Source organism: Pongo abelii, chromosome 10 (assembly GCF_028885655.2).
Source record: "Pongo abelii isolate AG06213 chromosome 10, NHGRI_mPonAbe1-v2.0_pri, whole genome shotgun sequence".
Taxonomy (NCBI): Eukaryota; Metazoa; Chordata; class Mammalia; order Primates; family Hominidae; genus Pongo; species Pongo abelii.
Window position 1 is genome coordinate 112,728,354 of NC_071995.2, and position 18,243 is coordinate 112,746,596.

The 18,243-nt window shown below is 48.8% G+C and overlaps 1 protein-coding gene across 3 annotated transcripts in view; it reads right to left on the reverse strand.

The window, feature by feature from the left end:
- RBM19 (RNA binding motif protein 19) overlaps positions 1 to 18,243 on the reverse strand; it is a 142,684-nt gene that overhangs the window by 76,207 nt on the left and 48,234 nt on the right. For all 3 annotated transcript variants that reach the window (XM_024257175.3, XM_024257173.3, XM_054527651.2), the window contains exon 21: positions 14,898 to 15,014. In XM_024257175.3, the coding sequence (XP_024112943.2) occupies positions 14,898 to 15,014 (117 nt within the window). The remainder of the gene's footprint in view (positions 1 to 14,897; positions 15,015 to 18,243) is intronic.

The following is an 18,243-nucleotide window of genomic DNA, read 5'->3' on the forward strand; positions in this document are numbered from 1 at the left end:
GTTCCACTGTCTGAGCTTTTGTCGCCCACTCTGGAACCAGTCTAGGCGTGCAGTGAGGGAAAACGCCAGCTGCAGCGGAAGCCCGAGCCTGCGAAATCTCAAAGGAAGGACGAAAACAACGGCAAAAAAACCCTTCTCAGCGCTCAGGGTTAATTATTTATTTTTTTAAGGAGGCAAACTAAGGAGGCTTCCACGTGGCGGTGGTTTGGGATTGCTCGACCAGTTAGTCTGGCAGATGGAAACAGCCTCATGGCAGATAAATGACATACTCTTAGGCAAGTACGTGCAGCTGTTGACTTATCAAAGACGCTGCCCCACGTCTGTGGCAGACATCACTAATCAATTTCGGTGCCATTTTCCACGGAGCCCAAACAGTCTCAATCCTCCCGCACAGGGTTCCAGGTAGCCATGACCAATGGGTTTGTGTTGGCTTGGAAATGGCAGGCCTATCCCAAACCCTTCATGGAATCATTCAACAAATGAGGCCCGGAGAGGTCATGTAATCACCGGAGGTCAAGCAGCAGGGCCCAGGTCAGAATTCAGGTCTCCTGACTCCCTGGCTAGTGTTTTTTTTCACTTGGAAAATCACACTGGCTCCTTTCCAAGCTGACAGCCAACTCCTGATGAAGGAGGAGGAAGGACAGCATGAAGACAAGAACTCAGCTAACCCGAGTATGTCCTCTGAGCAAGTGGCACTTCTCTTGGCTTGAGCAGCAGTAACTTTTACAGCCTCTGATCATCCTCTGGACATATTGGTAGGATGATTAAAAAGGAGAAAAGAGTCTGCAAAGCCAGCTTCTCCAATGAAGAAGGTATCACTCAGTAAACATCCCTCCCAAACTCCTTGGGGCTGCATTCCCAGAGATCTTAAATGGGGCAGTGCATGTTCTGAGAAACATCGCTTTTTGCACATCCTGCAATATGGAGAATCTGGAGAGACACAGATAGATAGGAGCCTAAGAAAGTTCTGCACTGGTTTCTTTGCTTTCTGAAAAGGGTCTAGAAAGATCCCCAGTGTTTCCTCACACTGCAAACTGAAGCTTAATATTTTCTACATTCTTTATAGTACAAGGTTCATGTATGAACCTACTAAATAAAAATAGATCCTAGATAAAATGTACTTACTAGGTCAGCCTTTTGATTTCCCTAGGTACAGTTAGCCTAGATTTAAGTAATAAACTGTATAAATTGTCTATATGGAGTATAAAAGTTGGGATAATTTCTCTTCCCCCACTTATCCCCCCTATCTGTTGACTCTGTGGCAGCTGAATATTAGTTTCCTTCTGACCAAGGAACCACCACCTGCAGGTGACCCTAAAGCCTAGAGGAGTCTACCTTCTTTGACCCCATAAAAGACTACTGCTGGCATACTTTGGTGAGGAAGTTTCAAATAGAGAGTAAGCCTGGCCTCTCACTCCATCAGGAATTCCTTCTTTTATTCATTCATTCATTCATTCGATACAGAGTCTTGCTCTGTCACCCAGGCTGGAGTGCAGTGGCATAATCTTGGCTTACTGCAACCTGCACCTCCTGGGTTCAAGTGATTCTCCCACCTCAGCCTCCCGAGTAGCTGGGATGACAGGCGCCTGCCACCACGCCTGGCTAATTTTTTTTCTATTTTTGGTAGAGACTGGGTTTCACCATGTTGGCTACGCTGGTCTTGAACTCCTGACCTCAGGTGATCTGCCCGCCTCAGCTTCCCAAAGTGCTGGGATTACAGGCGTGAGCCACCATGCCCAGCCCCAGGAATTCCTTCTTAAGCATCCTTAACAAACAGTTAACCTTGACATCACTTGCTTACCCCTGATGATGGGCAACTCATTACTGCAGGAAATGGCCTTTTTCTAATGCTTTATAGTTTGGGATATTCACTTTTAAAAAACCTTTGAATTTTGAGATAATTATAGATCTATATGCAGTTGTAAGAAAGAATCAGAGAGATCTTATATGCCCTTCACCCAGTTTTCCTCAATGGTGACATCTGGCAAAACTACAGCACAATATCATCATCAGAAAATCAACATTAATAATTGACCTTATTCAGATTTCACTAGTTTTATATGCAGTCATTTGCATATATGTATTGAGTTCCATGAAATCTTACGAGTAGTTATGAGTGTCCACCACAATGAAAACACAGAATGGTTTTATCACAAGGACCCCCTAAGCTACCTTTTGATAGACACAGCCACCTCCCTCCCTCCTGCCTCCCACTCATCTAATTTTGTCATTTCAAGAACATTATAGAGCTGTGTGTGGTGGCTCACACCTGTAATCCCAGCACTTTGGGAGGCTGACACAGGAGGATTACTTGGGCTCAGTTCAAGACCAGCCTGGGCAACATAGCAAGCCCTGTCTCTACAAAAAAATTGAAAAATTAGCTGGGCGTGGTAGCACGTGCCTGTAATCTCAGCTACTCAGGAGGATGGGGCAGGAGGATCCCTTGAGCCCAGGAGTTTGAGGCTCCAGTGAGCAATGATTACACTACTGCACTTTAGCCTGGACAACAGAATGAGACCGTCTCAAAAAAAAAAAAAAAAAAAAAAAAGACAACGTTATAAAAATGGAATCATACAGTATGCCATCTTTTCGGGATTATCTTTTTCTATTTAGTATAAATCTCTGGAGATTTAGCCACGTTGTTTTGTGAATCAATAGTTTGTCCCTTTTTACTGCTGAGCAGCATCCCATGCCTTGAACATACCAGTTTGTTTAGCCATTTTCCTACTGAAAGACATTTGGGTTGTTTCCAAGTTTTGGCTATTTATGCATAAAGGTATTATGAACATTCATGTATAGATTTCTTTTATCGGGGGGTAGCAGCTTTATTGAGATATAATTCACATCTTATACAGTTCACTCATTTAAAGTGCATAACTCGATGGTTTTTGCCACATTTACAGAGCTGCGCAACCCTTGCCACAGCCAATTTTAGAAGATTTCCATTACCTCACACGGAAGTCCTGTACCCTTTACCCAGTAACTCCCAATCTACCTTCCCCTTCCCTAAGCAACTGTGAATCTACTTTCAGTCTCTACGGATGTGCCTAGTCATCCCTCGGTATCCACAGGGGTTGGGTTCCAGGACCCTCATGGGTACCAAAATCCAAGGACACTCAAGTCCCTTCTGCATTATTTTCGATCTGTGGTTGGTGGAATCTGTGGGTGCAGAATCTGTGGATGTGGAACCCACAGATATGGAATCATAGGATACGTGGCCTTTCGTGTCTGGCTTCTCTCACTCAGCATCATGTTTTCAAGTCCACGTTATCAGTAGTCCATTCCTATTTATGGCCGAATAACATTCTATTGTATGAATACACCCCATTTTGTTTATCCACTCATCAGCTGACGGACATGCGAATCTGTTTTTGTGTGAACATGAGTTGTCATTTCTCTGTTGTTGATGTCCAAGAGTGCAACCACTGGGTCATAGAGAAAGTGCACGTTTTACTTTGTAAGAAACTGCCCACATTCGGAATTTCCCAGAGCGGCTGTACCATTTTTGGCTCCCACGAGTAATGCGTAAATAATTCAGTTTCTCTGCATCATTGTCAGCATTTTGTGTCACCACTATTTTTTATTTTAGCCATCCTGACGGCTAAATGAATATACATGTATATTCATTTGTTTGTACCCTCAGCAGAAATCTGATTTTCGGTAACGTTTGCTGTGAGTCGGAGCCCTGAATATTCCTCTTGGGCATTCCTTTTGTAGGCTGGCCAACCCTAGATCTTCTATCTTGATATAATCTGGGTAGTTCCTGTCTCTCCCTCCTAAAACAAGAGGATATACTTACTCATTTTACCCATTAAAAGACAGATTTAAGACGTAGTCATGCCATAGAGGAGTTGAGACCTCTGGGATCTGGACCATGGGATTCTGTTGAGCTACATCCCATATTTGGTTAATGTGAACCCTGGAGTCCACTAAGAACTCAAGATCTTTTTTTTGAAATAAAAAGGTATGAGGCAAGGACTCCTACATTGTCTTGGGGCCATTCCCTTAGTGGAACTGATTCCATGGCATTTTGTAGTCACTGCCTGGTAGCCATGCTTGTCTTGCAGGTGGCTCATCACTTCCTTAGACTGTGGTTATTCTGAGGGTAGGAGGGGGCTCTTTGAAACTGGTAGAGCGCTGAGCTGTCAAGAAGCACGCGGTATTTGTGGACTGCCCTTGATAAGCATAGTGGACAGTAAAACCTCAGAGGTGATGCTTGCTGAAGATAGGCATGTTGTAAGGGCTCAGCAGATATGTGCTGAATGGGCACATGAAAGAGTTAAAAAAAACTCTTTCCCTTGAATTCACAATAGGAAAGACAGCACAGGAAGAGTATCCATGAGTGCAAATACGGCTTCGCCACTTGTGCAGGGTTTTATAGCTGGGAAGCCATCTGACTTGTGCACTTCAGTTCCCCAGGCTTCTTGGCGGGGGAATGAATGAAATCCTGAGCACAAAAGCACTTCAGGCCCCGGCAGGGCCCTTGGGTAAGGTGCTGTGCAGACATCGGGAGGTATCGTCAATGGTGCCTCGCTCACATAGGCAGAGAATGCGGCGGCAAGAACTATCAATACTCAAACGCTGGTGCTGAGGCTGACATGCATGGATCCCGACAGGAATGCTCACAGAAGCCCCCAAACACACAGACACACAGCCAGATGAGTTGAGGCACACAACCTTGGCATCACGACTGTGGCCAGTGGTTATTTGTGCTGTATGACAGGTGAGGAGAGGATGTGTGTGTGTGGAGTGGGGCTGTGAGGGACACACATTCTGCCAAGATGGCAGCTTTCTCAGACTTTCCTGTCCCCAAATGTGGCCAATCATCCAGCTAGCTGCTTAGGACCTAAATATAGGCATCATCTGCGATCCCTCTCTCTGCCACAGCTCTCACCAAAGCCACCATCAAACATATTCCCAAACTGACCTGGCATCCCACTTCCACGGCCAACGCCTGGTCCAAGCCACAGTCAGCTCTGGCCCAGGTGAAGCAAAAACCCCCTCTTGGGTATCCTCACACCTGCTAGTCCCCCTGAGAGACTTTTCTCCTTACAAGATCTTTTACAAATGTAAGTCAAGAAAGCCCAAAGACCTGAAGTGCTAACGGCCAACCCCAGCCAGGCAATCATGAGAAAGAACAAAGCCACTGGATAGCAGGTCTATTACAAAGCCTTGGTAATTAACACAGGTTGGTATTGGCACGGGGGCAGACAAATAGACCCAGGGAGCAGATTAGAGTCAGAAGCAGACCCTCACAAACAGTCACCTGATTTATGACAAAATCAATGCTGCAGAGGGAGGGGAAAGAATGGTCTTTGCAATAAATGATATTGGGCCAATTGAATATCCAAGTGGTAAAAAAATGCTCCTTGGTCTGTACCTCACGCCATATGCAAAAATCAATGCCAGATGGATTGCATACCTTGATGTGAAGGGTCAAAGAGAAGCCTTTCCTTTTAGAGAAAAATATAGGTGGCCACCTTCATGAGCTCAGAGGAGGCAAGTATCTCTTAGCAGACACAAAAAGTTATAACCAGGAAGGAGAAAAAATGACAGTGACAATATCTAAGTGAAGAGCCTCTGTTCATCAAAGGATACCACCGAGAAGGTGAAAGCAACCCACAGAATGGGAGACACTGCAATCACACAGTCCAGAATACAGAAAGTTAAATAAAAAGTAATTAGAAAATTGAAAAGAAAAGTAAATTTAAAAATCATACAAGCCAGTTTTTAAAAAGTGGGCAAAAGACTTGAACAGACATCCCACAAGAGACAATAGATATCCAAATGGCTCACAAACATACGAGAAAATATTTGACTTCCTGAACTATCAGGGAAGCACACATTAGAACTATAATACGGTAATACCACTGTAGCCATTATCCACCTACCAGAATGGCTAAGGAAAAGACAGACAACACCAAGTGTGGATGTGGATGAGGATGAGGGGCACCAGAACACCATAAACTGACCACGGAAGGAAGCGCAAACTGATACAACCACTTTGGAAACCTGCCTGGAAATAAATATCTACTAAAGCTAAAATATGCATACCCTGTGAGCCAGCAATTCCATACCTACACATACACTCTACAGGGACGCATGCATGTGGATGCCGAAGAAATGCTCACAGGAGCAGTATTTGAAATAGCCCAAACCCTGCCAACTACCCAAATGCTCATTGGTAAAGTGGGTAAGTATATTGCAACATATTCACACAATAGAATTCTAGATGGTCACAACAAGGAACGGATTACAACTGCAACGTAACAAGTGCGGATCTCAGAAATAGAATGATGAGCAAAGAAGCCAGACACGAATGAGAATATATGTTCCAGTTCCATTCACAGAAAGTACAAAAACAGGCAACACTAATACATGTTTTTCGAAGTTAAGAGAGTGGCTGCTCTTGGTGGGGGGCAGGTAGTGACTGGCAGCAGGCGCTGGGCAGGGGCTAGCTGGAAATGCTCTGCCTCTTGAGCCAGGTGCTGGTTACACAGTGGTGCTGAATTTCTGACCACCTGCCATACTGTCCGCTTAGGATCTGTGCACTTTTCTGCACGCATGCTAGCTGGCAATCACACGGGGCAAAGCTGGTCCTGCCTTGTCGGGGCTCGGCATTTACTGTCTCTGGATCTGCACGTGCTCACTCCTTCACAACCTAGGTCTCCATGCAAATGTCCCCTGCTTGGAGGAGCCTTACCTAACTGCCCAATCTAAGATTCCCTGTACTGGGTGTCTCCCAAATGACGCCTACTTGAAACCTTTAATGTGACCTTACTTAGAAATAGGACCTCTGCAGATGTGATCAAGGTCAGATGGGGTCATATGGATTAGTGTGGGTCCTCGATGCAATGCCTGGTGTCCTTATCAGGGGAAGACACAGAAGGAAAAACACCAGAGACGACAGAGGCAGAGACGGGACTGACACAGCCCCATGCCAAGCAATAGCAGGGATTGGCAGCAGCTGCCAGGAGCGGGAGGAGGCGAGGAAGGATCCCCCCTGCAGCCTTTGGAGGCAGCACGGCCCTGCCCACACCTTGAAGTGGGACTTCTGGCTCCTGGGACTGTGAGAACACATGTCTGCTGTTTTAAGACCCCCATTTGTGGCATGTTGTCAGGGCAGCCACAGAAACCGGTACTGGTCTCGTTCTCATCCCTCCTACCTCTTGCTTTAACTGTCTTCAGAGTGCTCACGCCACCATGTCACAGAGTTTATTTGTTCATTTGTTTACTGCCCCTACTGCCAACCACCATTAGAACATAAGAGCCACGAGGGCAGGAACTTTGCCTTATTCACAGCCACCTTCCCAGTGCCGAGCAATGCACCTGGTACAGAGAGAGGCTCCATCAACGCCAGAGGAATGCCAGGGGAATAACTCTGCGTCTCCCGTGGTGCAGAGGAGACAGGAGGCGCCCCGTGCACACTGAAGGAATGAAAGCACGCATTCATTCCGTCCTTTCAAACCCAGCAAAGTAGGAAGAGTGGGAATATCCTGATAGGAAAACAGGGCAGAGTGGGGAAATGACCCGGTCCTCGCGGCCAGTCCTCCGAGGGGGTCAACAGGACTTAGCTTTATTTGTAACCGCTGTATGTTTTATAAGGGGAGGAAAAAAATACCTTATTTGTGTAACTGAAACTAGAAGGCCACAAACCCCGTTCTCTGACTTCAGGTTCCCAGTGCTCTGTGAGGACGTGCCACATCCCCACTTAGGCCTTGTATTTAACTGAGTCCAGGGGTTGGCAAACTTTTCCCAGCCAGGGCCAGAGCATCGATATTTGGAAATACCTCATCAAGGCAGGATGAGGTCATATGGATGAAGTTGCAAGCTCTTAACTCTGCTGCGGAAGCCCCAAAGCACCAGGCAATAATGAGCAAGCATAGCTGGAGTTGGTCAGTGGCTGTGATGCCCCCTGACCTAGGGCCTCTCTGGGGAGGTGGATTTGGGAGGAGACGACCTGTGCAGAGGAGAGACACCTGGGGTCAGCCTCATCCTCTTCACCCATCCCTTTGAGAACTTGGCTAAGGGTTTTCTCCCACCCCACACACCTCACTCAAGCCATCCTGCCTGGCTGGCTCTCAGGAGCTGCTTGAGCCTGATTTTTGCAGAGTTTCTTCAGGGAAAGCCTGGAGAATGGGAAGTCCTCCCCTATCCTGCTCTGTGTCTCTGCCCTAGCAGATTAAAGGGCTCGAAGGGCTTGAAGCTTTTGGAAAAGTACTGCTGACACCCAGGAGTCAATCGGGCAGTGACCCCATGCCTGCGTGGGGGAGACAAGGGAGGTGTGTGTGGGGAACATGGGCGAGCAAGCTGTCCTCGGCCCTCCCTCCACCATCACGGCCACTGCAAGAGGAAATGAGAAGGCCAGGAGGCCAGGGACGGACAGACGCTGCCCATAAAGCAGGCACAACAGGTGTGGGGGGGACAGGAGATGCAAGCCATGTAATTAAGATCTCCAGACACCTGTTGTGAACTCTCGCCCATTCACACCCTAGCAGGTGGTTCACACCTCGAGGAAGAAAATAGCAAAAAAAAAAAAAAAAAAAAAAAGATGCTGAGATAAAAGGAGAAAAGTAGCTCTCCATCTGCCAGCCTGCAATTGCTGCCTGCTCTCACCAGACATCCCTGACCCATGGCAGGAGTTCCAGGGCGATAAGTGAAGCTCTGGAGAGAGAGCTGGTTGTGCTGCCTCAGAGCTGTGTGACCTCGGGCAGACTCCTGAACCTCTCTGTGCCTTACACTTCGCGTTTCTACCAGGATTGTACAGAGAAAGGCTTCACACAGTGGGTACGCACTCCACAAACATTATCACAGCACCAGCTATGTAGCAGGCACCTGTGGACATGACAGTGAGCCAGTCAGACTGTCCCAGCTTATATTCGGGGGTTGGGGATCAGTACACTAAGCAACCACATGGAGCAGTTCCAAGGGGAGCTGAGGCAGCTGGGGTGCAATGGTAACGGGACTGCAGGACCGCAGGACAGGTTGAGCTACCCTCGCCAGGGGTCAGGAGTTAGTCAGTGGAAGAGCGTGCTGGAGTGTGCTGAAGGCCTCATTTTATTCTATTTTTTTAGAGAGAAGGTCTCACTCTGCTGCACAGGCTGGAGTGCAGTGGCCCGATTATAGCTCACTGCAAACTCAGACTCCCAGACTCAAACAATTTTCCTGCCTCAGCCTCCTGAGTAACTGGGACTACAGGAGTGCCACACAGTTCAGCTAATTTTTGTAATTTGTTGTAGAGATGGGGTCTTGCTATGTTGTCCAGCATAGTCTCGAATTCCTAGCTTCAAAGGATCCCCCTGCTTTGGCCTCCCAAAGTGCGGGAACAGACTTTTAGCATTTGCTACCCTGGTGATGGACATGCGGGCGATTTTCTCTCAGGGGCCACGCTCAAGGAAAAGCTAACTGACCAAAACCCCAACCAAGAAGTTAACTCTCTTACAAATGTCCACCTGACTCCAATGGCTGGAAGGCAACGTGAACCACCTGTCGGTAAAAAGGAAGGGAGGGAGCGGTGAAGGAAGAAAGCGAAATCGGGTCTTGACTGAACCTGTGGATGCCAGCTTCCCACAGAGAAGACAGCGGAAGCTCACAGGTGGAAAGTGAGCCGGGGGACTCTGGAGTACTGTGTATGGACAGGCTAAGCGTGAGCTGCCCAAGCCTTCCTTCTCACCTCCAGACCCACTTGACTCTGTCTTCCTAAACCTAACCCCAAACAGTGTTCCTGACGTGGCAGACCACCAGAAGGAAACACAGTAATAACAGCTACGCTGGCTGGGAGCTTTTCATGAGCCCGGCACTACGCTAGGCGTCTCACATACTTGACTCATCTTTTATCACCCAGCTGTCAGGCAGGGTCTTTTCATCCCCATTTTACAGATGAGGAAAACTGAGGCCCGGAGAGCTAACATGACATAGCACAGGAAGGGGGAGAAGTGCATTGAACCCACAGATTTATCGCCAGAACTGACTCTTCACCATGACTTGACCTGGCCTAGACTTCAGAGCTGCCTAGACATTCCCAAGCCATCCTCAGAGAGGCAGGTCTGAAACGCGCTCCTTAGCAGTAATCCACAGAGGGCCTTAGTGATGATCATGACAGTGACAGACAAGCTCCCATAAACACCTCCCTCCTTTGGTCAGCCTGTCCACCCACCCTCTCCCTGAGCCTTTCACTGCCTGGGCAGGGAGGCAGGGGAGGCAGACACACTCTGTTCCCACCTTGCAGACGAGCAAACTAAGCCTGGCCAGTGGCCACTACACCCAGGCTCCAAACTTCCCGATTTTTCCACTGGTTCGCAGGCAGAACTGGCTATATAATTTGCAGGGCCTGGTGCAAAATAAAAATCCAGGACCCCTTGTTCAAACATTACTAAGAATTTCAAGATGGTGACAGCAGTGCATTTAACCAAGTGTGAGGCCGACACTGTTTGCAGAACCTCCTTCCTGGAAGATGGAGGGTACTGCCTGCCAGAACCCAGGTGGCTCAAACCAGGCTGCCCCATGGACTATGACAGAAATGGGCAAGCTGAGGGTCCATCTAGGAGTAGCACCGTTACTGTCTGTACCCTAGTTTCTTCATCTAGAAGGCAGGTTTAACAACAGTCTTATCATGTTGGGCTGCTGTGTGGACAAACTGATACAAAGACTGCATGGGACGTGGTTCACCCCATGTCCCATGCCTCCCGGATGCCTGTATTAGCCAGCTCTGTTTTTAACACCACTTCCAGCTTTTGAAATGGGGGCGGAAATAAGACCCTCTCCACCAAATGCTTGAGCTCTGTACACAGCTGCTGTGTATCAGCAGGAGAGCCCCAAGTGTAAGCTTCATTTGCATGTACACACTTAGGCCCGATCCAGGCCCTGAGCTGCCTCTCTACCCTGGGCACTTCCTGGTGGAGACAGGGAAAGAGGAAAATAAACAACATGGCAAAACACACATGTGCAACACACCTACTCTGGAGCAAACCCAGATGGGGTGGCGGGAAGCCCAGTCTCCACCTCCTTCCTTCCTTCTTTTAGATCCATACTAACCTAAGACTCTGGGCACCTGCTGGGTGAGCTGACCACTGGCCATTTCCGTCCTTGTTCGAGTGGTGGGGTGAGAAGTTTGTGTGTACATGCACACTTGCACAGGCTGGGACACCCCCATTTGTGTGTCTTCCACATTTCCTTTTCGGGGGTAAAGAGGGGCTGGCTCCGCTTGTCCCTCAAGGTCCTTCCTGACTCTCTGCCCCAGAACACAGATGAATGGGGCAGAAAGAGAGGATTACAGGATTACAGCCTTCCTTTGCAGAAAAAAAAAGCAAAAACAAAAACAAAAAAACAGGAAAACGCTGCCCAAGACCTTCAAGGCTTCAGCACTGTCGTTGTGGACCTGGGTTCTGCCTATAAAGTCAGATTCAAACCCTGGGTTCAGATCCTGGCTCCACTGGTTTGGTGCTGTTGAATACCACAGTCAACATTTATCAACTACCTGCTACCCTGCCAGGGCTGGATTAAGTGCCTCATTTGCACGATCTCATTTAATCCTTATAGTTCTTGAGGCCTCGGAGCAGGGTGGCGGCCTGAGGCATCTGATGACCCGATGGGTGGAATTTGGGCTCCGGAGCTGGTTTCTTCACTGAGAAACAGAGACATGAAACTACTTTACTGGGCCACGGTGATGAATGGGCCCTCAGAAACATGAGGCACTGCAGCGCACGGGGCCGGGGACATGAGAAAGAAATCAACACTCACACATACTACCATAGCATCATCACAATATTAGTGTATGTTATCACTAGTGTTGCTACCACTAGTTTATGTCAGGGGAAACTGAGGTCCAAAAAGAGAGCCACAGAGAAGACGAGAATCGCTGTCTGCAAATCCACTGCTGTGACTCTCTCTGAGTTTCCAAAAGCATAATCCTTGAGTCACCCTAGACAGCAATCCCACAGAAGCACGGAAATGCAGTGCCTCTTGATGCCTGTCTGGTTTAACCCAGGACTGGTTAGTTAAAGGGCTGGAGTGCGGTGCACTGAGGCCCGAGTGCAAGGCTGGTGGCCTCCGGGAAGGGCCCCAGGCACTGCTGCCTCGGGCTAGGAGGCTGCCTCCTCTCCCCTCCAGCAGGCGGGGTAGCTTGAGGCCCTGCCTGGAGAATGCCCTCCGGAGCCCTGCACTCTCACCTGCACACCTGTCCCACTGGCTGTCACTGTCAGTTTCCTCTCTGGTCCCCCACAGAGAGTCCTAAGTCTCTCCTGAAATGGCTACATGCCTTGTGCCTAGCACAGTGCCTGGTACAAATGACACACTTGCTGTCATTTAGTCCCACTGGAATGATCTGGAGGAAGACAGTTCCTTCTAGACCCCAGAGAACAGGCAGCAGAGAGGAGTGGCTCCAAGCCAGGGCTCTGGGTTAGGCTGACTTAGATCCAAATCCCCGTTCAGCAGCATGGTCCCAGGCAGGACACTCCATCTCCCTAGTTTCCATCTCCAGTTTCTGTCTCGGTGCAAAAGGGATGACAGCATCCATCCCTCGCAGGGCTGCTGTGAGGCTTAAAGGAGGTGATTCTGCACGGGAAGGCATTCAAGCTCAGAGCCCTGCACACAGCAAGCGTGTAATAAAACGGAGTTGTGATTTTTACTACACCTGGTAGAAGAAACCCATAGAACCTGCCTGGCCAAAGGGACCAGCTTGGTTCCCCGAAACCCTGAAACCTCCCCCTGGCTAATAACCTTTACCGGCCAATAACCTTTACCGGCCAGTGGCTTTGTCTGAAATCCTGTCTGGGGCTTCCCTGGACAATCTCAAAGTCCCTGAGAAGGCTCACAGCGACCCCTGCTGTCTGCAACGAGGAACTGCCTTACATCCCCAGCCGGAGTGAACAATAGCGGGTACGGCCCTCCAAGAAGGGCTTACGTTTCCAGGGGTTTAAGAAAACTCTCATCAGAACAATGGCAAGGAGAAGAGCCACCACATGTAATTATGTTCAGTGGACACTAATTCCCTGTCTTCTAAAAATAAATATAATACATGAGATCAAACAAAATGCTCTCTCTTCCCTTGTGGTCTTTTGTTTCCCCGGATAAGTGTCATCCTAAATATACTGCAGAACCAAGTGAAACTGTCATTTCGGCGGGATATTATTTCCCGATCAACATGCGCTCTTCTTAGCAAGCCCGTTTTAATCTGGCAGTTCTTAAATTGGACTCCTTTTAAAAAGCAGAGCATGTTAAAACAAGCAGACATACTGAGAGGCTAAGGATATGTACCTTCCTGGAGGGACGACTGATCAACCGAGGTTTGGGGAAATGGGAAACATCCTCCCCAGGTCATGACCCCATCTCGCCAGGCTGTTCCTGCTGTGCAGGATACCCGGAGATCATAGCTAAGATCCTGCTTTCCAGATACAGGGCAGGATTGGTCTCTGCCTCAGATCCCAGCTCACCACACACCACATCTGTTTATGAACTGAATGCTAGTGTATGATTTAGAACAAACAGAGGGGAAAAGGAGGACAAAGATATCTGAAGTTCCCCACATGACTTCTTATTCTTCAAACTACAGAGTGAGAGCAAAGAAGGTAGATGCCACACAAAGGTAATTCTTTCTCATCTCCAAAACACAAGGCTTATTTTGCATCCACGGATTACCTTGCAAGATGCTAACTGGCAACTCTAACAGACGCTTCACTCTCGGACCCTTGTGCAAGCATAGAGTGAACGAACGAGATCTAGTGTGTAGAATCCTAAATGTTCACCCACGCACAGGCCACAGTGCTGCAGGTCCCCCGAGCAGTCCTGGATCCCACCCAAGCCTCAACAATGTGTTTGGGTGAAGCTGACTTCATCTCCCGTTACACTCTGAGAGCTAGATGGTCTCTCTACCACCCTGCCCATGCCTGAGGGGGGCCTTGGCTTCAAGCATTCCCTTCTTAGGCCCATTGATATGAGGACGTTTCTTTCATTCAGGGCTTGGTGCTGGGTGGTGCCTACCTAATCTGAAAAGCCAAACACTGTAACATGGCAGCGTAGGGATCACCAACTAGGGGCCCTGGGGCAGGCCAGACTTGTTTTGTTTTTAAAAAGTGAATTAGTTGCTGATGAATTCTCCTTAAGAATCCACATGGCTGGTTTCTCTTTCAAAACATGAGAACTGGTCTTACGAAGCCTGAGTTCCTGTGTGGCATCCCAGTTGGATGACCAGAGAGAGGCCCGCCTGCTGCTCATTCCCTACCCAGCCCGCTGCCGTTACCGGCTGGGTCCCTGCGACAGCTGCGTTTTCCAGCCCTGTGCAAGCAGGTGCTGATGGACGGCTTTATGTGTACAGGTAATTCACCTTCGTTTCCATACAGCCATTTAGGCCACTGGTCCCCAACCCCGGCTGGACATTAGGATCCCCTGGGAAGCTTTTAGCAAAACACCGATGTCTGGACCCCACTGCTGAAAAATGGAATCCAACCCTCTGGGGGTGCAGCCTTGGCAAAGGTACATTTTAGCCATCTCCAGGTGGCTGGAATGTGTGGCTAAGGTGGAAAACCAGCACCTTAAACCAAAGGGGTGGCCTGGATGGAGGAAATTTCAAGCAGATCATGGGTAGGGCTGGGTTTTAGCCACTGGGGCCCCTGCCCCTCTTGCACGTTGTGGATGGGGACAGGGAAGCCTGCCTGCCCTTTCTCCATCTGCCTCTGAGAGGGGGAAGCCTGGCTGTTTTGACTTTTTTCCTGCACAATGCTCTGGGGAGCCACATCTGAGATTAAGGGAGACAAATCAAAAGCAGCCAAAAGATGACCTTTGAAAGACCACTGCGCCGGCCTGCAACGGAACCATCCAGGACCCAAAGGCCACCTTCCCTGAGACTCGGGCAGGCTCCCCGCCCACACGCCAGTCCCCTGGACTAAATGAGCGCTTCTCACCTGAAGAGCTCTCGGATCTCCCGGCTGTGGGCCTGGAAGGGGATGTTCCGCACCAGGATCTTGGAGGTGGTCTGCTTTCTGGGAACTTGTTTCTTTCGAGCCGATGTCACGGCTGGCCTGGAGGGTGGGGGGAGAGGGTCCAAGTTATTCGGGGCTTCAGCAGCTCCAGCAACATTGACTCCACTATGCCTCCATCAGAATATTCAGGTGATGGATTCAAGGAGTGTGTGTGGGGTGGGGGACCAACGTGAAAGGAGAGGAAGGCCATCTCCCACCAGGTGATAGGACCCAAAACAGCTGCAGATGTCAGGGGGACACATCCGTGCTTGGGTGGCTGCTGCCCTTCATTTGAGAGACTCTGGGGCCACCAGGGACTTAAGGAGCCCCGCTAAGGGTGGGGCTGGTTTCTCACCAAACCCAATCTCCATTGTGTCTTTCTCTCCAGTTGCAAAGAAAGACCCTGGTTGGTTTCCAAAGGTCTTGTGACACTTCATCAATAACCCGAGGAGGAACATACAGGGGCCTAACCATGGAGATGGACCAGGTGGCGAGCAAGGACACTCTCAGCCCAGGTTCAAGGCCATCCCCAATGCAGTGCTACCTGGCCTGTCCCCCTGCTCTCCCAGGGAAACCTCCCACTCCACCAAAACAGGGTAGGGAAGTGAGCAAGGCTGGGAGTTAACAAGCTGTGTGTGAATGCCAAATCCGACACTTAGGATCTGTCATCTTGGGCAAGTAACATGGCCGCTCTGGGCTTCCGTTTCCTCCACTGTAGAATGGGTGTAATGATAGGCCCACCTAATTTGATTGTTTGAAGATTTAATAAGCAGACTCAGCACTGGACCCAGAATGTGGTAAACATTCAATAAACAGCAGCTGTTATGATAACAACCATGTTAGGACTTACCTCCTTCAGGCCTGCTCCATGTCACCTCCTCACAGGCCTTCCCTGTCTCCATTAAAATGGCAACCCCCTCACCCACAGCCCCCAGCTTCATTTCTCTTCCTGGCACTGATCCCTGTGCTAGTACATTATACATTTAATCATGTTTCTTTTCTTTTTTTGTCTTGTCATTTTGGGGCTATGCTGTCTCATATGGCAGCCACCAGCCACATGTGGCTAGTTAAATCTAAATTAAAATGAAGCAAAACTAGGCTGGGCATGGTGGCTCACACCTGTAATCCCAACACTTTGGGAGGCTTAGGTGGATCACCTGAGGTCAGGAGTTCAAGACCAGCCTGGCCAACATAGTGAAACCCTGTCTCTACTGAAAATACAAAAATTAGCCAGGTGTGGTGGCAGGCGCCTGTGATCCCAGTTACTTGGGAGGCTGAGGCACGAGAATTGCTTGAACCCAGGAGGCAGAGGTTGCAGTGAACCAAGATCACACCACTGCAGTCCAGCCTGGGTGACAGGGTGAGACTCTGTCTCAAAAAAATAGAAGCAGCAAAACTACAAATTCACTTCCTCGGTTGCTGGGGTATCAGGCTCCAAGATGGTGCCTAATGATTCCTGGCTCTTGGTGTTCATGCCCTGTGTAATCCCTTCCCATGCTGTATCAGGGCAGGTCTGGGTAAAGAGCAGGATACAGCAGAGGGATGGTGTGTGAATTCTAAGACTAGGTTGTAGAAGACATTGTGGCCTCCTTCTTCCCCATTCTTGGATCACTCACTCTGGAGAGACCCGCTGCCATGCCATGAGGACACTCAAGCGGTCCCAGAAAGAGATCCCCGAGGTGAGGAACTGAGGCCCCCTGCCAGCAGCCATGTGAGTGTGTCATCTTAATGACAGATCTACCAGCCCCAGCTGAGCCTTCAGATGACTGCTGCCCTAGCCGACATCCTGACTGTAACCTCATGAGAGACCCTGAGCCAGAATTCCCAGCTAAGCTGCTCCTGATTTCCTGACCCATGAAACTATGAGATAATGTTTTCTTTTCAGCCTTTAAGTTCTGGGATACTTTGTGATGCAGCAATAGATAGCTAAAACAGTTGCACTTGCCTCATCTCAAGAGCTAAACAGCCATGTGTGGCAATTGGCTACCATCTTGGACAGAAGAGATGTGGAACATTTCCATCGCTGCAGAAGCTTCTATGGAACAGCACTGCCCTAGGGTGTAAACTCCCAAGGAAACACCAGCCCCAGTGCCTAGGAGGAGGATGTGGTACACAGTGGGCTTGCTGTAATTTTTTCTTGAGTGAAACAATGGTTCCATGAACCCTGGCTAGGAAGTGAGACCTTGCAAGGCTGAATTCAGGCTGGCTCTCTGGAGATAGGGTACTGGAAAGAAACCGCCGGCTCAGTGCTCATGGGCACTGCAAGTGCTGGACGCTTAACACACAACCTCTAGTTAGCACATTTCACTTCAGAGGCAAAGTCACCTATGCAAGGTCACAGAGCTCCTGGATTAGAAACTACAGGTGTGGGGCTCAAAGCCTGAGCTCCTTCTGTTATACTGGCAGCTCAGGAACCCCCATTAGACTTCTGAGGGCCCCTGTACCAAGCCTTCTTCCCTCCAAGGATGCTTAACATAGCACAGACCACAATGGGTGAAAAATACCAGAGCTGGCCCAAGCTGGACTCACAGGAAGCATTAACAACAAAGAAAGAAGGAAAAAGAAAGGTCAATTCGCTGGCAGCTAATTTGCCGGATGACCACAACAAATGACCAACTTGTTGAAAACTACCGAATAAATATCTGAAACCAGCTCTAGGGCTGTTAGAGGCAGTCATTTTATCACCCGAGGCAAGTAGGTGATAATGACAATAATGGCTTACGCTGGGCACCTGTTATGTGCTGGACACTGTTGGAGGCACGTCGGGTGTAATAGCTCATTTAGATATACAAGCAGGTAGAAATGGAGGAGCAAAGATAAATCTCCAAACAATCCCCCCACTTCAGTATACTGGTCATTGGGCAAATTGGTCTGCCTCCATCTCTAACACCTACGGAATCTCTTTCACATTAACTGGAGGCCATCCTAGGCACTGTCATTCAGCTCTAAGAAAGCACGTCCCATAAAGCGGAACGTCTAGGTTTTACAGCTTCTTCTGGTTCATCCACAGCACCAGCAACCTCCAGCTCTTCCTTGGTTTATTATCCCAAGATGAGTGTTGTTTGCCTGTTTCTCCTGCACTTGTTCCTTTTCTTATTAAAAAAAAAAAAAAACCCTGTGCATTAAACATCCACCCAAAGGACTAACACTGTTGTAGTTCATTGGGAAAACCGGGGTCGGAGTTGGTAAATGCTAACTTAATTAGGCATCTTAATTAGGAAGAGTCCTAAATGGTAAAGGGATAGGTGGAAAGGACATTTAAGGGTTGTGAGACAGCCTTCAGGGTGGC